This window comes from Prionailurus bengalensis, chromosome E1 (genome assembly GCF_016509475.1).
Source record: "Prionailurus bengalensis isolate Pbe53 chromosome E1, Fcat_Pben_1.1_paternal_pri, whole genome shotgun sequence".
NCBI classification, from domain to species: Eukaryota; Metazoa; Chordata; class Mammalia; order Carnivora; family Felidae; genus Prionailurus; species Prionailurus bengalensis.
Window position 1 is genome coordinate 17,140,689 of NC_057347.1, and position 21,422 is coordinate 17,162,110.

The window sequence follows — 21,422 nt, forward strand, 5'->3', positions numbered from 1 at the left end:
CTTGGGTTTGAAGCCTCTTTTATTTGTGCCTCAGAGTCAGTCTGGTGCCCCTGGCATCAGGGAAGGAGGTGAGAGGAACAGTTTCTCTTTGTTCTTTTCTTCCATCCCTTTTGTGTCCCTACTGAGCCTCACTGGCTGAGCCAGGAAGGCCAGCCTGAGAAGGTGGACAAGGGTGTGCAGTGGGCCCCTGCCCCTAGCGGGGTCTGTGCTTCTCTGGGTGGGTGGGGTGGGGCAGGGGAGAGCCGGGGGTTAGCACCATTGGATGAAGGGTTTTAGAGTCAGCCCCTGGGTGGGGGCAGGTGGGACACACGACCACAGAGGGCTAGCAGCAGCTGGTGGGAAGGGGTGGGTGGTGGTGCCAGGGCCCTGAGCCGGTGAGAGGGCTCCATGGTGCACCTGCCCATAAGCGGGGCTGGGGGACAGGGTCTAGTGCTTGCCCCCAGCCCAAATATGCCCCCCATTTGCCAAGACATCATGAAGGAACCAGGCCTTGCCCAGGCCGGGGGGCCACTTTGGGCACCCTTCCTGATCACAAAAAGCGTGCCTTGGGGATAGGGACTACAACCTCTGGCCGCCCAAGGAGAAACTGGGACCACCCTGAGACCCGGGAGGGGTGTGGGGGGCTGGGGAAGCCGGGCACCCCGCTAAGTGCACTTGACGCTGAAATGCCGGGGTGAAGGAGGAGCTGGGCTCTTGACGTGCTGGTTTGTGTCTGGGACAAAGCAGCAACACAGCACGTGGGGAGCTCAGCTGCCCCCCAGGGGTGAAGAGCGGAGATGCAAAGGCTTCACGGACAGTGTCCTACAGTGGGTTCTGTGAGCAGAAAAGGAGGACCGACCAGAAGGAGCAAGGGATGGGGACAATGCTCCTTTAAGGACCCGTCTCCCCCTTAGGACGGCCTGGCCCCCTTGGACAAGTCTGAGCCCAGGATAGAGTGGTGGGCGTCAGGATATAGCAAAGCAGGGGGACCGGGCCGTGCGAGCTGCCTACAGGGCCCTGGTCGGGACAGGTAACGCGCGGTCCCCCGAACCCCCTCCCCGCATGGTGCCGGATGCGCCTCTATGCCCCCGAGGCTGCGGCTCCAGTCAGTCTCCGGCCGCAGCCCGGCGGGCGCGCGGGCGCGAGCGAGTCTCGCTCCGAGGCGGGTCACGCGGGGCGTGGCCGAAGGGCCCGGCAGTGGGCGCTACTGCTCCGTCAGTGAGAGCCGCAGGATGCGCTCCAGCTCCTCCTCCTCCAGGCGCGCGCGCCGCCGCCGCTCCTCCTGCTCCTGCGCCGACAGCTCCATGGCCAGCCGCAGCTGCTCGTCGTAGCTCCGGAACACATGGCCACCTGGGCCGGGGCGCGGGCTGGGCCGAGGGCTGGGCACCGACGCCAGGGCCGCGGGGGGCGCAGGCTGGCGCTGCGGCGTAGGCGGGGCGCTCCTGGGGGCGGGTAAGATACGTCGAGGGTTCCGGGCGCACCTGCCCGTAAGCGGGGCCAGGAGACAGCGTGGAGGCCCGAAGAAAGAGTAGGGCTCGTCACCCGCCGGTGGAAGCGATGAATCCTGCATCACCTCCCTGGCTCCCACCCAGATGTGACAAATCTCAGCCCCTACAAAGCCCATCCTCCCAGTTGACGGTGGACCAGCACATGTGGGCATGCATCTTCTAGAACCCTAGCCCCGACATCCTGCCTGGTAAGGGTCTGAAGGCCTTTGAGGCCTGTCCCCTGCTCCCTGGCTGCTTTTGGAGTACTGCTCAGAGTGAGGAAAGGGTGGGGATTGAAGCCTTCTGGAAACCAGCAGGGGCTCAACAGAGGGTACCATGGTTTCCTGGGGCCAAGAAGAGCTGCCCAGCCAGCAGTATCCTCACCCTCTGGGACAGGGCACCATGGTACATGTGCATGTGTTATTTCGGGGGAGGGAGGACAAGTCAGGACTGGCGGAACTGACCTGTCCTGTCGGCGAGCGTCGTAGGACATGGGGTGAGTGCCCGGCTTGCTGTTGGTTAGCGCCTCCCAGATAGTGACCTGGAGGGAGGGACGTGGGCCAGTCAGCCAGGGTGGCGCTGCAGCCGGGCAGGGGTGGCGCGGTGGCAGGGACGCACCTGATCATACTCACTACCCGCCTCAAGCAGGCTCTGCTGGATGGCAAACTGAAGCAGGTCATCGTCGTCATCGCGTGTGGCCGCCTCCCTCTGGCCGCCCAGCACGCTGTAGCCGCGCGGGGCCTCGAACAACGCGGGGGAGATCTCGCAGCCACGGCAGGAGGCTGAGGGTGCCAGGCTGGGCGTCAGAGCGCGGGCGGCCCCACCCTCGGCCCACCTGGAAAGGGCGTGGGCAAGGGCGGGGCGGGGAGGGACGGGGAGGGACGTAAGGGCAGCGTGCAGAGGGTGGGGTCTCACTCGTGGAACTGGAGCTGCTGACGCTGGAGGAGTCGCTGCCTGGGGAAGGGGTCTCACTGCTGGGGCTGCCTCGCACCGATGGCACTGGCTCGTCACAGCCATTGAGGTTCCCGAAGGTAATGCGAGCGTTGAGGATGTGGAAGATTGGGATTTCTGAGGATGAAGAAACTGTCAGGTGCCACCACCCACCTTCTCACACCTTAGGCATCCCCAATCTTTACCTCATCTAAGCCCTACTCACCCCCCCCCCCCCCCACCCAGCCAACAGCGGCTGAAGAGAAATGGGGGTGGGGTCTCACCAATCTTGACAGGAAAACCAGGGGGCAGGCGCAGGGTAATGAAATCCCGGAGCTTGGCGAAAAGTGCATTGCTGACAGCCATGAGGTCAATGATGGGGGCCACCTGCTCACACAGGGACAGGGGATGCTCCTCACACAGCCACAGCTTGGCCTTGAACCTGCCCCCCCCAGATCCCAAGGGGTGAGGGACATAGTAGAAGCCATGGCCTCCCACCCAGTACATTCTGGAGACCCCCGTCCAGCCCTGGCCTACCCACCCCTCCCCAGCACCGGCAGGGGGCCTCACTTCTGTGTCTTGGTGGTCAGTTCCATGGGGCGGCCCATGTCCCGGTTGCCAAGCTCAAAGTTGGGGTTGAAGTATTCTTCTGCAGTGATGGCAGTGGGGTTGGCTTGGCTCAGAGTCTGAGTGATCAGGGTCTGTACCACATGAGGAAGTGCCCATGAGCCTGTCAGTCTCTTATGCCAGGCCAGCCAGGTATCATGGGCCCCAGAGCTATCCCCCCTGCCACTGTGGAGCTGACACGGCCTCGGGCATTGTGGAAAGTAGTTCCACTCAGGCCATGCTAGGCAGGACGCCTCCCAGGTCTCCTGAGCCACATCCACACCCTTCCACACAAGGGCACCCCTGGCACATACTCACCCCATTTTGGGGGCCCCCATGCTGTTCAGCAATTCCCAGGAAGGACTGCAGAGGTGTCTTACAGCCTACAAGAAATGTAGCATCTCAGAGGACACTGCAACCCTCAGAAGTGACGCACCCCCGATCTAAGGAGGAGGCTGGTTCCTGGCAGGTAGGGAGGATTGCTCACCCACACCAAACTCTCAGGCACCTTCATCTGAAGGTGACTGAGGACTCCAAAGGCCAGGGGCGAGGCACAGTGGGAATAAAAGTAGGCCTGGGGCTTAGGAGAAACTTCCAAAAGTGTCCAGGTTGGTGACACTGGACGAAAAATACCTGCTTTCGGTGAGCAGTTTTAGGGGATGTATGTGTATGTGTGTGTTTTCCTTCAAGCACTTCCATCTTAATTACCTCATTTTGTTCCCCTGTGAGGTAGGAATTGTCTTCCTACCTTAGGTAGCCTAACCAGTGCCCAGAGAGTCAGGTGTAGTATCAAGAGGCACAAAGCATCAGTGACACACCCCCTGACTTTCTGCTTAGGGTATGTTCCACTAGACTGGAATGGCCAATAAGTAGCATACATGACATTTCCACTCCCAAATCCAAGGCAGACGTCAGTTACCAGTTGTAGAATTCCTTCCCACTGAGCCCAGATGTTGCCTTAGAATCTTCCTAGCTGCACTCCAGACAGTCACTCCCAATTATTAGCACTTGGCACTTGAACTGAAACCTATTTACGTGAATAAACTATCCTGGCTTTTGCTGGGATGTCACAGGGAATACTGATGGAGGTACTCAAGTGGGAGCTGCTTCCTTACACCACCCCTCCCCTGCCACTCCACCACTGCTTCATTACCTTTGACCTTGCCCTTGTGCTGTTCTGAAAGATGCTCTGTCCGTGTCCGGGTGATGAGCTCCACATTGGATGCCCCGTATACCTGGCGACAGATGAGGAAAGGGCTCAAAGACAATTCCAGTACCCTATCCCCAGCCCCCCAAGGGCCTTATGAACACTTCCTGCAAGGAAGGGTCCATTGGGGGCTGGGGGAGCTGTTTGCTCCATCTCCCAGCCTTTGGGCAAGTAAATATCTGAAGTCATTCATCCATTCTCTTATTCATTGAACAAACATTCTGTGAGGAGACTTTATGTGCCAGGCACTGAGGCAGGCATCAGGGACAGTGATGAACGTGCACCACTCAGTGGTGAACAAGCACTACTAGAGACAATCCCCACCCTTTTGAGGCTCACACACTATTTGAAGAGATAAGGAAATGGGCAGTTATAATATAGTGTGATTCACTCTGGTGAAGGTTGCAGAGGGCTGTGGGAACAAAAAGCAGAGGCCTTAACGCAGTCTGCAGGGCCAGGGAAGGCTTCCAGGACACAATGCAGAGCCTGGCAGCATTTGTTAGTTCCTTCCTTTACCAGCGGCACCATGTGGCCCCACAAGGGTGATGTAGGGGTCCCAGCGTGACCAACACGGTATTCTTAGGAGTAAAGGTCAGGCTTTGGAGTTAGGCAGCCAAGGTCTAAACCTTGGCTTTGTCACCTGTAGCTGTGTTACCCTGGACAGGTCATGGAACCACTCCAAGCCTCCTTCCTCATCACAGAATGGGCCAATACCCCACCCCACAGAAGGTTCCTGTTGGAAAGGCTCAACAAACACCTGTAAAATGGGAATAATAATACACCTACCCAAAAAGGTTGTTGGGATTAAATGAGTATGTGTGTGTGTGTACATATGTATTCACACATACATACAAAACATCAGAACACAGTCTCAAACATGAGTATAGTAAGCACTTGAACTCGGGCCATTCTCATCAGTTGCCTCTTAGTCTAGTGCCCTTTCCTCCTTGCTGCATTGCCTCTGCACCTCCAAGGCTGAAAAAGAGTGGTCAGGAAACCCCTGCCCAGGGCACTGCAGGCAAGAATTTGGCAGGTTCTGGTACCAGGGAGCGGTGGCCTCACCTTGGCTTCATACCCATTCACCATCTCTGTCTTCTCACTGCGCCAGCCCAGGATGCCAGTCTTGTTCCTGGGGAAGCAGAGTGGTCCAGGTGAGGGGGCATCCAGCAGCCTGGCTCTAGGCTACGAGGGCTGCGCCCACTCACCTCTCAAAGGAGATGTTCTTGGTGTCAAGCTGCGTGGTGACAACGGGCGCGGTAAGCCGGCTCAGCACCTGCTCCTCAGTGGGCTGGGCAGCAGCCAGCAGCAGCTCACGGTCCTGCCCAGCCAGTGCCAGAGTCTCTGTGTACACCACCCGGCGGTCGTGGTCAATCTCCATGACCACGGCGCTTGTGTCTGCCAGCCACAGAATAGCACAGGGGGGTCAGGGGTGGCGTGGAGCTGTCCCCAGCCTTCCCACCTTGCCCCACCTCCTGCCCTGCCTGACCTTGGCCCCTGAAGACGAAGCTGCGGTTCCCTCGCTGCCACGTCATGTGGTCAAAGCCCAAGAGCGTGGTATCTACCCGCAGGTTTTGCCCACTCTTCCACACTTTGTAGGTGTCACTAGGGCAGATCTTGGACACCAAGGGCACTAGGTGGAAGGGAAGGTCAGAGTGGCTTCAATTTGCCTGGTCCACCCAACCTGGGCCACCTCAGGGCATAGGGGTCAGGGTCAGTGTTGTGGCTGGGCAAGGATAACAGAGCTGGTGGGAGAGCAGCCCCTTTCCGAACTCCCCCCACATGAATGGAGACCCGTCACTCAGATGTAAGCAACCTGAAGTTGAAGATGGGCACATCTCAGCTGCTATCAAGTCCCTAACAGCCACCATTTGTTAATTCATTCACTCAACCTTTCAATCTCCCAACAAATATTTATTGAATACCTACTGTGTACCAGGCACTGTTCTAGTCAATGAGGATAGAACACTGAACATGCCCTCTTGGAGCTTACCTTCTGGCAAGGAGTGACAAGTAACAAACAAATGAGCAAATCATTACAAAGTGAAGGAAATAGTAATAATGGAATCAAGACAGTGTCTGAGGCAGTGTGGAAAAGCCTAGCCAAGGAGTTGGCACTGAGGTGGGAACTAAAAGATGAGAAGGAGCCACAGGAAGAGCTGTGGCAATAGAGCTCCAGGCAGGGGAGCAGCAGGTACAAAAGCCCTGAGGTGGGAGAATGCCCAGAGAGGCCCCCATCGGCCCCCTTACCCCAGCTAGTGAACTCCCATTTCATCTCCACATAGAAGTCCTGGGCCTGGAGGATGAAAAAGAGAGTAGCTAAGCCTGTGCTAGAGACAGGGTTCAAATGCATTGTGGGGAGGCTGAGAGGCTGGCCCTCACCTTGCGCAGCTTTTCCAGGAGCACGGGGATGCCCGCCAACCGCTTCACCACCCGCTGGTAGTCCCGGTACCTCAGCACCAGCTGCACCAGCTCCAGGTCCCGGGTACTCACAGCCTCCTGAAGCACTGGGTGGGTGGGGGGGGGAGGAGGCAAAGTCACAGGTCAGGACCCTGCCTGCGGCCCCCGTCAGCAAACCAAGGGTGAGGATATGAAGCTGGGAGACGCTGGCTGTGGGGCTGGGGTGAGCAGGGGTGCCCACCTGTCCAGCCGCTGCGATTCTCCCTGCCCACATCTGCACCGTGTGCCAGGAGCACACGGGCACACTCGAGGTGTCCCAGTGTGGTGGCCAGGTGCAGGGGGGTCCGCCCACGGGGATCCAGCTGCTCGATGTCCACCTGGAGAAGGAGGTGAAGACGTATTCCTGGTCACTTCTGAGGCAGCCCATCTGAGCCCAACAGCCTCTAGGGAAGCAGCAACCACCTGGTTGCCCTGCCTTGCTCACCTTACAAGGCAATGGAAAAGACCGACACAATGAGCTGGGGTCAGGTGGGTAAAAAGAGGCTTGTAGGACAGGGCAGGAAGTAGCCCTGAGAAAGGAAGGACCTTCCTCCTTTCCTGTCCACCTCAGTCCCCTGACTGGGTTCATTCTTCCAAGGCCCAGTGGGCTAACTTTGAAGAATAATCCCAGAGCTGAAGGGTGGTCGAGACAGGCTGTTGGCCAAGGAGAGCACTTGAGACTAGATTTATCCTACAGGTCTAAGACCACACTTTCAGGAAGGGCTATCAATTTAGATCACTGACATTATCACTGAGTGAGGTTTAACAAACAATTGCTGTAATATATTGATAGGAATGAAAGAATATGGTACAACTTCAAACCCATGTCCTTTATATGTGGGACACTATGTATTAACACTTTTTTTTTTTTTTTTTTACAAATCCTATTACTGTTTTGTGGATAGCATAATTATATTGCATAAGATTTTTGTTGTGTGATAAAAACATAAATATTTAAATATATTTCAGGAGTCTAAGACCTCTAGCTAAATACAGTGAACTGACCACATGCATGTAACTCCTCTTCTCCTTCCCCAAACTTGATTAAAATGCCAGTAAATGGCTTCTATTCCAACTATAGTGAGATACCTGAAACCACCCTCCCATTATAACAGATAAAAATACTTCAAAATACATGAAATAATTGTTTTCAGACATTAGGCAACAAGTAGTCCAGGACTATGATCCCTGAAATAAGAGAAACAAATAAGGTAGGCCCTATGATTGCCTAGATTTCTACCTGGGAGTATCATTCCAGACAGCAATGCAGGAGGCAGGGAATCCCTAGCAGAGCATGGTAGTCTTGCTGAGGAGTTGAGGAGACAGAGGAGTTCAGGGAGGCTGAGGTAGCAAGAAGTTGCAGGACAAAGTTCCAGGAAGGAGTGAGATATGCAAACAAGGGACTCCAGAAAATCTGCATGGGGTTCCTCTGAGTCTTTGCAGAATACCAAACCTCACCAATGTAGAGTGAAACTCAGCAATACTAGACAGAAGAGGAGCAATAAGCTGGTAAATTTCCAGCACTCATGTCTCAGGGCAGGGAGACATTCAAACTCCAACCCGCTAGAATAGAAGGTGTTTGTTGTTTGCACAAGGTATTCAACAGAGACCCAAGAATGGTGATGCCTTTGTAGTAGGATTAAACTATCCCTAGAGAAAAGGCTCACCTAAACCCAATCTAATAACGATTAAAAATAACCTCAAAAGGATCAAACTGATTTACAAGTAACTTAACTCAGTCTGTCAGAACGAAGCCTTACACTCTTTAAAGGAAGACAATAAAATCCAGATGCTTAACATTACAATGTTTGCAGTATCTAACATCCAGTTACAAATTACTAGAAAAAAATTATCAGACATGCAAAGAAATAGGAAAATATGACCCATAATCAGGAGAAAAATCATTTAACAGAAACATAGTCAGAAATGATAAAGATGATGAATAGTTTAATGTGCTCAAGAGTTGAAAGAAAAACATGAACACAATGTTCATGGGGAAAGAAATGAGAGATATGTACAATATCTGAAATGAAAAATTCATAGGATGGAATTAAGAATAGATTAGACAGGGCACCTGGGTGGCTCAGTCAGTTGAGCATCAGACGTCGGCTCAGGTCACGATCTTGCCGTTCATGGGTTTGAGCCCCATGTTGGGCTCTGTGCTGACAGCTCGGAGCCCCCGGAGCCTGCTTCAGATTCTGTGTCTCCCTCTCTCTCTGCCCCTCCCCTACTCACACTCTCTCTCTCTGTCTCTCAAAAATAAGTAAAACATTAAAAAAAAAAAATAGGTTAGACACTATAGGGGCACCTGGGTGGCTCAGTCGGTTAAACGTCTGACTTTGGTTCAGGTCATGCTCTCATGGTTCATGAATTTGAGCCCCACATCGAGCTCTGGCTGACAGCTCAGATCCTGGAGCCTGCTTCGGATTCTGTGTCTCCCTCTCTCTCTGCCCCTCCCTCGCTCACTCTCTCTCTCTCTCAAAAATAAATAAACATCTAAAGAAAATTTTTTTAAAGATTAGACACTAAAGAATAAAAAAAAAATCAGTGAGTTTGAAGACATAACAATAGAACTATAGCACAGAGAACAGAAATGGAGCACAGAAGAGGGAAAAAGTACTGAAAAACATTCAAAGAGCCTCAACAATATGTGAGACACTATAAGGCATTTTAACATATATGTAATTGGAGTCCCAGAGGCTAGGCTAAGAAAGTGGGAGAAATAAGACATTTAAAGAGATAACAACCAACATTTTTCCAAATTTGTTGTTTTAAAAAAGCTACTATAGGGGGTTGAATGGTGGTGTCCCCCCAAAATATATGTTTATACTCTAACCCCCAGAACCTGTGAGTGATGGGTATTTGTGGGTGAAATTAAGGTAAGGATCTCAAGATGAGATCAGCCTGGATTTTGCAGGAGGGCCCTAACTAAATCCAATGGCCTGCCTTTATAAGACCTACAAAGGAGAGATCCATGGAGAGAGGAGAAGTTCCATGTAAAGAGGAGGCAGAGACTGGAGTTATGCAGCCACAAGCCAAAAAATGCCTGGAGATGCCAGAAGCTGGAAGAGGCAAGGAAGGATTCTCCCCTTAAGCATTTGGAAGGAGTGGAGCCCTGCTGACTCCCTGACTTTGGACTTCCAAACTCCAAAAGAATGAAAGAATAAAATTACCCAATCTGTGGTAATTTTCTGCACAAGCTAACACAATGATAAACCCACAGAACCAAGAAACTCAATGAATCCCAACCAAGACAAACACCAAGAAAACTACACCCAGGCCCATCATAATCAACTGCTGAAAGCTTAGTGATAAAAAGAAAATCTTAAAATCATTTTGAGGGGCGCCTGGGTGGCTCAGTTGGTTGAGCGGTGAGACTGCAGTTCAGGTTATGATCTCACCATTCGTGGGTTCGAGCCCCACATGGGTCTCGCTGCTGTCAGCATGGAGCCCACCTTGGATCCTCTGTCCCGTCTCTCCACCCCTCCCCTACTTGTGTGCACGTGCTCTCTCGCTCTTTCTCTCAAAAATAAATAAATCTTAAAAAAAAATAATAAAATCATTTTGAGAAATGAGACACACTATGTCTAGAAGAACAAATACAGGAAATACTGCATACTTCTCAACAGAAACCATGCAAGTTAGAAAACAATCGAATGAAATGTTTAAAGTGCTGGGGGGAAAAATGTCGACCTAGAATTCTCTGTCCTGTGAAAAAATATCCTTCAAAAATGAAGGGGAAATGAAGACTTTTGTGGACAAACAAAAAAGCTAAGAGAATTTATCACCAGAAGACATGCAAGAAACGTTAAAGGAAGTTATTTAGGTGGAAGGAAAATGTTAACCGATGGAAACTTAGATCTGTACAAAGGAATGAAGAGTGCCTCAAAAGGAAAATTTGTGAGTAAGTGTAAGAATGTCAATAAAATATTTAAAACCCACAAGAGTAAAGAGAAGAGATGCTAGCAGATGAGAAATGTTAACACATCTTTAGAACATAGAAAGTGGTTGGGGCATTACAACCGACTCAGTGGAGCAGAGGGTACTAGAACCCAAACACTCATAGGGGAACCCCAGTGAGTGTCAAGCCAGACCACCCTTGAAATGTCCATAACATGAAGGCAGTGGGAATGGCAGAGGTATGAGTGAGGCTCAGAGCTAAATCCAGGGGGGTGGGGGAGGCTGGTTAAAATTCAGAACCCTTGGCCCCCTCCCCAATCTTATAAAGCTGGGAGATGTCCCCCTTCCCCTCCATAGGATGCCAGAAATTTATTCTCTGTATAAACTGAGCCTGAGACCCACTGGACTTGGGGACAGTGGTCTGAAGACAAGGTCATGGGGCTGAAAACTAGTGAACGGTGAAAGCCCAGTCCCTTCCTGCCTCAGGTCCTGAACCACTAACAGCCTGACACGCAACTGCCCCATCCCACCCCAGCAGGAGACTGGAGAATTCTTCTTGGAGAAACTAGAGGCACCAAAAACCTCTGGGTACGGACCTCTGGGGACCCTCCAATAAGCAGGCCAGCTTGCACCCATCGTTTGACAGTAATACCACCCATGCATCAATGAGCTCTACACCCACATTCTTAAATATGCCCCGACAGCCAAGGGTGCCTGGACATTTGAGGAAAGCTGCCAATATGAAAGAGACCAAAACATGCACATAGATGCTAAAAACCTAGAGGATACACTGTCAATGCAGGAAATACAAGAACACTTTTGGGGAGGGGGGAACAGTAATTCATATCCTCAGAAATAATATGAAAAGATAACTGAATTCATGAAACAAAAAGAGGCACCTTGACTTCCCATGACTTCTTGTCTTTCCCTTTGCCTTCTTCCCAGCCATTCCTGGACAGCTACACCTGCCCCAATTCTCCCCTAAAAGGAAACATTACCTCAATTCTCTCCCCCTTTTGGTAAAAAAATAAAATAAAATAAAACTTTATTTTAAATTATTTATTTATTTTAGGTAATCTCTACCCCCAATGTGGGGCTCAAACTCATGACCCGAAGATCAAGAGTCATGCTCTAAGCCAGTCAGGCGCCCTGGTAAAAAGAAACAAAACAAAACAAAATAAAAAAACCACTTTGTAACTGTCTTTATCTCTTCCTTTTCTCTCACCTTCTATATCAAATCCATCAGCAAGGCTGACCTTATGAAGGCTCTTATGAGCCTTTTGAAGGCTCTACCTTCAAAACAGATCCGGACTGTTCTCTGTTTTCATCACCTTCAGGCTACCATTCTGGTGGCAGCCATCCTATCTCACCTGGTGGCCTTGTGGGCCCCTCACTGGTTTCTTCACTCCTCTCTTGGCTTCTTAGGTCTAGTCTCCACATGACCCATCGTAGCCTCCATCATCCTGTGAAATGTCCCTCAGGTCCTGACATCCTTTAGCTCAAAACTTTCCCAAGGCCTCCCATCCTGTTTAGAATAGAATCCAGCAGCCCTGGATGTCTCCTTGAACTCATGTGCTCTCCCACCTCTCCTCCAAATTCCACTCTGCTGGATACCCTAGATAGCCACAGCACTTTCTCCCTCACTTCATTCAGGTGGCTGCTCAAATGTCACCTCCTTAAAAAGGCCTGCCCTTACCATCCATCTTAAATGACACTTGCTATTTGTCTATCTGTTGCCCCTGATCCTGCTTTAGTTCTCTTCCAACATTAAATTACTTGTTCATTTGTTCGTTGTCTCCCTCATCTAGACTGTAAGCCCCACAAAGGGAGGGTCCTTGTGTTTTGTTCAATGCTACATCCCCAGTCTCTAGACAGTGCCTGGCACATAACTGGTGCTTAATAAATATTTGTTCAACAGATGCATAAATGACTATATTTAAGGGACCTGGGGAGGGGAAAGCAATACAATGTAAAACTGATAAGCCAAGAGGTAGTTGTAGATGTATATTGTTTGTAATCTTGGAGGTAAATAACAGAACAGCCTTAAGTCCAAACTGGTCGCCTCCAGGGAATGAGGGCGGCAAGTGAGGACTACAGCTTTTCATTATAATTCTTCTAGCAACAGCTAAATATTTTTTAAAACATGAGAATTAGCTCCTTTGTCAGAAACAAGACATTTTGAATAATGTAAGTAATTTATACGATTTTAATAACCCTGTGTTGGCATTTATTCATTCTTTATTTTTAATTTTTTAAGTAGGCCTCATGCCCAACATGGGGCTTGAACTCACGACCCTGAGATGAAGAGTCACGTGCTCTAATGACTGAGCCAGCCAGGCGCCCCCATTTCTTCATTTTTAAATATATTAGGAGCCTCAAAAAAAAAAAAATGTACCTAGCCCACGTGGCGTTCTGAGCTGTGGCTTAGAGATCCAAGCGCCCCTCTCCCCACCCCATCTTACGCTCCTCTACATTGGCTCCCCTACAACAAGGACTGCGTTCTTTACTCTTCATCTATTATGGGATGGGCTGAGCCTCTCTGCCTCCAGCCTAAGTGGGGCCCTGAGTCTGGGGGTGGGAGTGCAGGATCCACAGACCCTGAGCCCGGGGAAGTGAGGAGGAGCCTTCCCATGGGGCAGCAGCTGAAAGTCTATGTGTCTGTGCGTCCCACCAGCCCTGTCCCAGATGCTCCTACTGCTGCGCTGCTAACAAGGCCCCAGGGAGCTGACAGGGCACCCCGCCCAGCCCCAGAGCTCCAGATGCTGCCTGCCACCCTCCCCCTCAGGTGCCTCACCTCCAGGACCCAGAGAGAGGCTGGTGCTGCTAGCTGGGCCTGGCTGCCCCTCCCCACCTCCACTCCTGGGGAGCTCTCCCCAGGGTCCCCAGGGCCCTGTTGTTTTCCAGGGCTAACACAGCCCCCCCTTCCCCCCCACATACACCCAGCCAACCCCTCAAAGAAGCTCCCCACACCTGCTCAAAGCATGGCCTGCAGTGAAAGTGGCACCTTGCCCCAGGCCCAGGTGGAAGAATTCATTAATTTCCTCAGCAAAGGCCTGCAGCTATTTAATTGCTAGAATGAAAAGATTTCCTGTGAAACCTAACACCCAGACCTCACCACCAAGAGAATGAAACTCTGCACCCCAGCAGGCCTCAGCTGGAGTCAAAAGCAGGGGTCTTTTGAGCTCAGGGGCTGAGGCTCCCTGGGCAGACAGACTCCCTGCTTCCACTCAGGCACACACCTACACACACGCACACGTGAACAGGTACCATAGGAATCCACAAGAATCCACTCCTTTTGCCCCCACACTGAGGGTCCATGTGCTCCCATAAGTGTACCAGCATCTGCAAGCTCAGTTGCCTTCTGGATCTGTAGGGGTCACACCTAAGTTTGCTGCCAGCTTATTGGCACAGGCATACCCCTTGAACCCACAGGCACTAGCAGGTTATTTTTCAAACTTATTTAGCATTAGCAGAATCCTTTTGTTAGATGAAACCTTACAAGGGCACACCAAACGTATAGAGCCGGAAAAGAAAGGTGAAGGGCCCAGCGCATAGAGCCACGCATGCTCAGCCTTGATCTCCTTTCCCTGCTCCCTCGCCTCCCCCAGCCAGAAAGAGGACAACCGGTGTCTGGTGTGGTCACTACTTCCGAGCCCCCCAGCCTCCACCAGGTAGGCCTGAGCTCACTCAAGGGGCAGGGAGGCCGGATGCTTCCTCAAGCTGAGTTGGATAGGAGAGGGTGGCACCTGCTCACTCTCCTCCCACCCTACCCCACGCAGCCCCTCCCCATCTGCTTCCCAGACACATTGATTTGGGGTTTCTGGGGTTTGTGGGTCCCTCTCCTGAGCTTCCCCACTCACCAGATGTAGTGATGGCCCACACCTAGGGCTGCCTATGTTAGGGGACAGGGGATCACAGGTGTTCTGGGACACACCAGGTACCTTGGGTGGGGTAACCTCTGTCTGAGCATCTAGGGTCCCCACAGTCCCATCTTGCCTGCCTCTAGGTTAGAAGGATGAACTGAGGAAAGCAGGAAGGAAGACCATGATGGAGGCAGCCCCAGGAAGAAATGTTTCCTTGGGAACAGTCTGGCCCCCTCCAGAGTCTCTGTTGCCAGGAAAGAACCCTGCCCCCCTTGGCCCTCCCACAGGGAGCCACACGGCCGAACCTCCACCTCCTGCCCCGCAGGGAACACCAGGGACTTCTGACTCAGGAACCCGGGCTGTGCTCAGCTGGCTGTGCCAACCTCAGGGCGTTGTTAGCCAAGGGGAAACTAGCACATCCACTGGCCTACAGCCCCCTGCCCCCTCCCAACCTGGCAGGGTGTGTGCGTAGCAGGAAGAAGGGCACCCAGCAACCATCATACTGCTGGGTGCCAACTAGGGGTGGTCATAGATCCTTCCCGTCACCAAAACACCTGATGAGCACCTCCAGGCTCCCCACCACTCCCTGATTCCAGTCCCCAACAGAGCTATGGGGGTGGGGGCCCTAAGCAAAGCCAATGAACCTGCTCTGAAACCTGTCATTCCATCTCCCTCCCCAGCCTGCCAGCATTGCCAAGGCTGCCCATGGGAGGGCCTCTGCGGGGCTTTCTTGGAGCGAAGAACAGGCAGCTATGCCAGGTGAAGACCAGGGAAACCCAGCTGGTATGTGCTTGAGCAAAGCCTGGGTGTTTTCTGTGACAGTTGGTGCCAGGAGAACCAGAGGTCAGGGAACCCCCGTTGGATGGAATGCTTAGGGTCTATGGGGTTTCGTTATGACCTTAGAACGCTGCCCCCAGTATTATCCCCAGCAGTAAAGGGCTGGGTTGGGCACCCTCAGCTCCCCCTGGGACCCTGATGCCTGGAGGACTGAGCAGTGCCTATTTGGATGCAAGGACCACTCTGCATCAGACCTAATGTGGAGATACAGCCAGGGGCCTCTTCCATGCAGGATTGGCATTCCCCTTCTTGACAACCCTGGAGCAAGGCAGAGGACTGGCCTGACTCCTTTGTGGTTGAACAAGGGTTAACTTCAACCATTGCCCTATATTCCTGCTACCCTGGATCAGGGTAGGCAGTGTACATTTCAAGGAGACACAAACACACCAGGGAAGTGGGAGGGATGGGAGGCTGGAGATACTGGTGAACCTGGTGCCTAGTTTCTGTGGCAGCCTGAGGGGAAAGAGGAACACACTCATCAGCCCCAAAGTACCCCTACCTGCAGCGGGTTCCAATGCTCCCCATCTCGACCTCACTTCAGCAAGATGGCTGCTGACTGGAGTACTATCAATCAGAGAGACCTAGGTGAGAGTCTTTTCTTCCTGGGCATTTTGCCTCTCTCCAATCTCAGCAAGAAAAGAACCACCCACCCCTCAGGCAAGGGAGTACAACTGAGACATTCTGGAGATTCAGCCACTAGCCTTCTGCCTAACAATCCTTGGACCAATCATCTATCACCCCATCAGGAAGTTCCTCTCAGATCAGATTTAAATCCCTCCAGCCTTAACCTCCGTCAGAAGCTTGTCTTCTTTTGCCCTCAGGGGAGGAAAACAGAAGAGTCAGAAGAGACTGAACTGTCTTAGCACCCAGCACAGCATACTCTATTTCCTGGTTCACACTCACAGCACCGGAACCGGGTCTCCTTGAGAGAGGGGGATGTGCCTGGTTTGTTCATCTTTGTCCCCCAGGACCTACCACTCAGGCCTCGCTTCCTTTACCAGGGCTCTCTGGTTGCAAACCACGTCCTTTATGATGGATAAAACAGAGGCATGGTCTGAGGAGCAACTTGGAGTGCCCTTGTTTAAGGAGAGATGGAAAGTAAGTGGACACCCCAACCAGCCCAGAAGCTTGGAGGCTCAGGTCACCCCAACATTTCCTAGGACTGCTCTGCAGAGGCAGATGCCTTGCTACTCTGAGGGCTCAGTAGTGGACTTCAGAGACTCCCCAACCCTCACCTTGCCCCCCCCCCCCCCCCTCACTCGTCCTTTGGGAAGCAGGCAGCTCCTCAAAATGAACTTCCTGTGACTCAGGAAGTGGCCCTCCAAAGGCATATTCCCAAAGGGGACCACTCCTGAGCAAACCACTCCCATGGCCCTGGGGTCTCAGATCCGGGCCAAGTCTGCAGGCCTCAACCCGAGGCAAACCAGAGCAGGCTGGGCCCAGCACTAGCTCATGCTTCCCCACCCTGGAGGGTGAGTTGTCCACACCCCAAGGGCCCATCTGTGGCCTGGGGACTAAGGGCAGAGTCGGAGCTACCTGTGACCTGTGCCTGCCTTGGTCCTGAAGAATGACCAGGAGACCCCATCCCTTACCTGGTCTTCTTGGAGGCTACTGCCCAGCCAAAGCTGGCTGACCCACTCATTCTCACAGACTGGCAGCAACCAGGGGGCCCACTTTGTGTACAGAACCCCAAATCCTGAGGCCAGCGGCCCCTAGCTTCCTCAGCGCCCAAGAAGCCAGGCCCCAACCCCAGAGGGCAGGAGAGTTCCTTTCAGCACCTGGACAAGGCCCTTCAGGGCTTCCCCACAGGGAGTCTCTCCCCACTCTCCATTCCAGAGCGGGTGCTGAGGTCTGTGGGACCCGGGGGCTCTGCTCAATCTGAGCAAATAGATGAAGAGCTCAGCGGGAGGGTAGAGGGCACTGGGTGGGGCTGGGATGCCTTGGAGTGCCACAGCCCATTCTCTGATCCTTGACCTGTGACCCCCTCCCGACGCAGGCCTTGCCCACCTCCGCACACTCACGCGGGAGGTGTCGCTGCTCTGCTGCTCCGCGGACTCTCTCACCACATGGAGCACAGACCGACCCGGCAGCCCCTCCCCGCAGCCCTCCGCCCCGGCCGAGGAGGGGCACAGCGTCCGCTACCCCAACCTGGGAGGGTCCAGAACACGTGTGGGCCGTCCGTCCGAGCCGGAGGGGAGCGGCCGGGGACCGCTCCCATCACCCTCTCCCGGTCAACAAGCACAAAAGCCGCCGCTGCGAACAAAGAAGCGCTGCAAACTCGCCGGGGAGGCGGGACAGCCCGCGCCGCGCCCCCTCCCCACACCCAGCGGGCGTGCCCGGCCGTGGGGTCCCCGCGGCGCCCCGACGGCGCTCTTACCTGGCCGGCGCGGACCTCTTTCTCCAGCTCGCGGTGGCGGTTGTGCCACACGAGGTAGTGCAGCGGATACTTGCCCTCGGGCCCCTTCCTGACGGAGGCGTTGGCTGGGATCATCGCCCGCTCCTCATGCCAGGGCCGCGGCGCCCGGCCGGGGAGGGGGGACGGCGCCGGAGCCGGGGCCCGGGGCCGCGGGGCGGGGGGCCGGCGCTGCCTGCTCGCAGGGCTGCGGCTCGGGCATGTGCGAGCGGCGCCGGCGGGCGGGGGCGGCGCGCCCGGCGCTGTGCGGGAGGCGCGGGCCGCGGGCGTCCTCGCGAGGCGGCGGCGGGCGGCGCGGAGAGGCCCCCACCCGCCCGGGGAGGGAGCGGGCGCTCGGCGGCGCGGCGCGGACTCGCGCCTCACCTCCCACACCCCCGCACACAAAGACGCCTCTCGGCGAAGGGAGCAGGCTCCCGCAGCGGGCGCGGGGGCGCACGGGGCGCGAACCCCGGGGACGCCGCCGCAGGGACGCGCGCCCGCAGCCCCCGGCTCCCCGCAGCTGCATTGCCCGGCCCTCAGCTCGAGCGGCCGGCGAGAGATGCGGGGATGCGGGGAAGAGGGGAGGGGGACCCGGGTGCCCGGGGCAGAGCTTGTTGTAGCTCGGCCCCGCGGCATCATGGGGCATGTAGTCCGTCTCGTGGAAACTGGGGGTGGCGGGCGGCCGGAGAGTGTCCCACTCTGTCCCCCTGATCCCCTGAGAGGATGGGGAGGGAGTCAGGCCTGACAGGAACGGAGACAGTATCCTGACGCCAGGTGGGCTAGGGCGCACCCCCACCCACCGGCGTTTTGCCTTTTGCTGGTGAGGGAGGGGGCTACAGGCCTTGCTCAACCATTGGGGGCACAGGAAAGCGTGGCTTTCAGGATTGAGTTTGGGTCCCAGTGGAACGTGAGATGGGATCCAGATTCCTAGAGTGGCTGATGGGGGAGAATCCCGAGAAAGGTTCGGGGCATTAGGACCAGTGGTCGTTGGAGCAACCAGGGGTCTGTCACGTGAAATATTATGTAGGAGTCTTCCCCGCGCTCTTATTAAATTCCATCTTCCACACTTGACATTAGAAAGGGAATGACCACTAAGGCTGGGAGTACAGTCCCTTCCCCTCCCCCCCCCCCCATTTGCTGTCCTCTGCAAGGACCAGAGTGGGGCTGGGCAGAGAAAGCAGCAGGTGGCAGTTCCCCACCTCCACCCAATGCGGTCCCCTCAAGAGAGGAAGTGACTGATTCCAGAGACTGTCTCCTTCCCGAATAACCCCCGGGCACAAAGGTCCTTCCAGAAGGGTCCCTGCAGACGCTGTGGTAAAAATGGAATTGACCTCTGGGGCTGCCTATTGCAAGGGCTGGAAGGATCTAGAGGCGTGGCCCCGACCTGAAGGGAGAGAGGATTGGGATTTTAGAGCAGTCTGAATTCCCCCTTACTAACCGCCTGACCAGAAGCAAATTGCTTAAATTTTCTGCTTCCTCAGACCACTCACCTCTAAAATGAGACTCGAAATACTACCTACTGGGGTGAGCTAAGGATAGTAACTACCCTGGAAACGGCGCGTCCCGCCCCCAATCAGGCGGACTGAGACAGGTGGCGGGACCAGGCACAGCGCCTTCTTGAGTCCACCCTAGAACAGGACAGGAATTAGGGATTCCATACCAGCTCATGATAGAACAATCCAAAAAGTGTTTGTGTGGGAGGTGCTAGCAAAAGCTTGCAAACTCTCTGCGCCTCTCTCAGGTTTCTTTGTGTGGTCTTCTCTCCTTCCTCCTCCACACCCTGCGGTGCCAGGCCTAGGCGGGAAAGGATAAGGGAGGAGTGGACTGCCTCGCCCCTTTCTCCAGCCTGGGAGGAGCCAGCTGGCACCTCGGGCAACCGAGGACCGCTGCCCACCTCTACCGCGAGGGGTCAGCAGAGTGTTGTGGCCGCGGCCAGAGTTGGGGAGGGGGCTGGAGCGGGGTAGGGACGGCTAGGAGTGGCCGGGAGAATGCGTGTACATTTCCTCATTAAACTGTTTTTAGAACCTTGTCTGAGATTTCTTTTTTACTGTCCTGCTCCCTGAGTTGGCGACATCTCCCAAGGGAAATCCTGAAAACCTTTTATCCCTAGTCCCAGGCCCAGAAGGTCTGCAGTGGTGGGTCTGGGGGCTTCCGGAACAAAGTTTGGACAGTGCCTCTCAGCCTAGGCCACGCCCAGGTAGTCCCTGGGCCACCGAGAGGTGGAGCTGGCGGGCGGGAGGGGGCAGTGGGGTGAATCATCCTGAAAAGCGTTGTAGCTCTGGGAGAGGGGGAGCTCAGCCTGGATTGGGGGACCTATCTCCTTAGCAGGCGGGCCTCTTTTTGCCAGGCGGCCATAGCCTAAACCCGGGTCGCTCTTCCTCCGGTCTGCGCGCTCCAGCTGCCACGTGCTCGAGACGCGCCCACACAGCAGAGAAACAAAGACAGCCGAGCGATGGGGCTGCCAGTAGCCGCCTCGACATTTAATAAATGAAATTCCATAGATGGGGGTCGATCGGGGGTGAATGGGCGGCCACCGCTCGTGGGCTGTGCGCCCGGTAAAGAGCGGCCAAGCCGCTCCTTTTCATCGCCCAGCCTAGGGCCATCAAGCCCACAGACTGACTGCTTGGTGCGGGTGCAGCATGGGGCGGCAGGTGGTGCTCCCCCCGCCGCCGACCCCCACCCCCACTGCGAGGTACCTTTGCTTGCAGAAACCCCGCCAGCTGAGCGGCTGGCTGTGGGGGGAGGGGAAGCCTGCAAAAAAAAAATTTTTTTTTAAGGTGCGATTATAAATATACCCCGTGGATCGCGATTTCAAACAAACTTGTCAATCTGGGCTGCAGCAAAAGGCGATGAAGGCAGCTTTGCTTGTATTTCGGGTGGTGTGACTCATGAGCATTACTTGTCTCCCCCAGGGAAGCAGCCTGCCCACCCACAAGTCACTGCTGCTCTGGCACCGCTGGGATAAAATCGACCAACCCCGAACCCCTGCCCAAGGACTTTCCCTCCTCCCTCCTTGTTACTGAGCAGTACCCCCTACCCCCTTGGGAATCTTCCCTTAATTCTGTCACCACCGACCTGGCCCCCAGGCCTGGTCCTGGCCACCCGTGCCCTGTCCCCACAAGCAAAGTGCTCTGGCATTTTGCTGCTGCAGGGATGGGGGTTGGGTGCACGCGGGGCACACGTGTATGGGGGAGCATGCTCAGTGCAGGGGTGCACCCACGTGCGGCCCGCGCCTCCGCTTCCTGTCCCCCCCACCTACGCCAAGTCTCTGTGTGAAGTCCAGGAAGAAAGGCCACCACAAGAAAAGGTCCCTGTGTGTTATGTGCACACGCCCTGGACACACAAACCTGCGGTGGCCCAGAAACACCGTGGACGTATACAAGACGAAATGCCAAGTGGATATTACTGCACACAGGCACAGTGGTCACTCCTCGGGAGGTCCTTAAAAAGTGCCCAGATTCTTTCTTGCTGGGATGGAAGCATGGATGAGGTACAGATGTATTTTTAGTTGGAAGGCAGGGGAACACCTGGGCGTCCATATTGTTGGTGTCGTGCATAATCAACAAGGGTGTGACCACACACACACACCTGGACCCACAGATGAGGACACATGGGGGACCAGGACACACATGCTACCGCAGCCAGACATAGGCGGGTACCCCAAACAGCCTCTTGACGGGGAAGGGGGCCTGGGCCTCCAGCTCCTTATTCTCTTCCCTGTTCCCCAAGGGTCACTGTCCCCGGGGCCAAGCCCACTGGACCACCCTCTACCTGGAAAGCGAAGC

At 54.6% G+C, this 21,422-nt stretch overlaps 1 protein-coding gene across 6 annotated transcripts; it reads right to left on the reverse strand.

Moving 5' to 3' along the window:
* Position 1: 1 nt before the first annotated feature.
* ANKRD13B (ankyrin repeat domain 13B) lies at positions 2-17,818 on the reverse strand. 6 transcript variants are annotated; one of them, XM_043585564.1, is made up of 15 exons: positions 17,623-17,818; positions 6,848-6,983; positions 6,589-6,713; positions 6,457-6,502; positions 5,696-5,839; positions 5,415-5,604; positions 5,272-5,338; positions 4,156-4,237; positions 3,321-3,385; positions 2,967-3,097; positions 2,681-2,838; positions 2,382-2,534; positions 2,085-2,248; positions 1,931-2,007; positions 2-1,460 (listed from the first exon to the last, which is right to left on the reverse strand). In XM_043585564.1, the coding sequence occupies exons 1-15, from the start codon at positions 17,734-17,736 to the stop codon at positions 1,184-1,186; spliced, it is 1,929 nt and encodes a 642-aa protein (XP_043441499.1). In that variant the 5' UTR covers positions 17,737-17,818; the 3' UTR covers positions 2-1,183. The 6 variants fall into 6 exon arrangements, 4 of the variants coding, with proteins under 4 accessions (XP_043441499.1, XP_043441500.1, XP_043441498.1 ...); XM_043585565.1 differs by having other exon boundaries at positions 2-1,421; positions 17,623-17,744; XR_006298007.1 differs by having other exon boundaries at positions 1,311-1,421; positions 2,681-2,783.
* Positions 17,819-21,422: the final 3,604 nt, after the last annotated feature.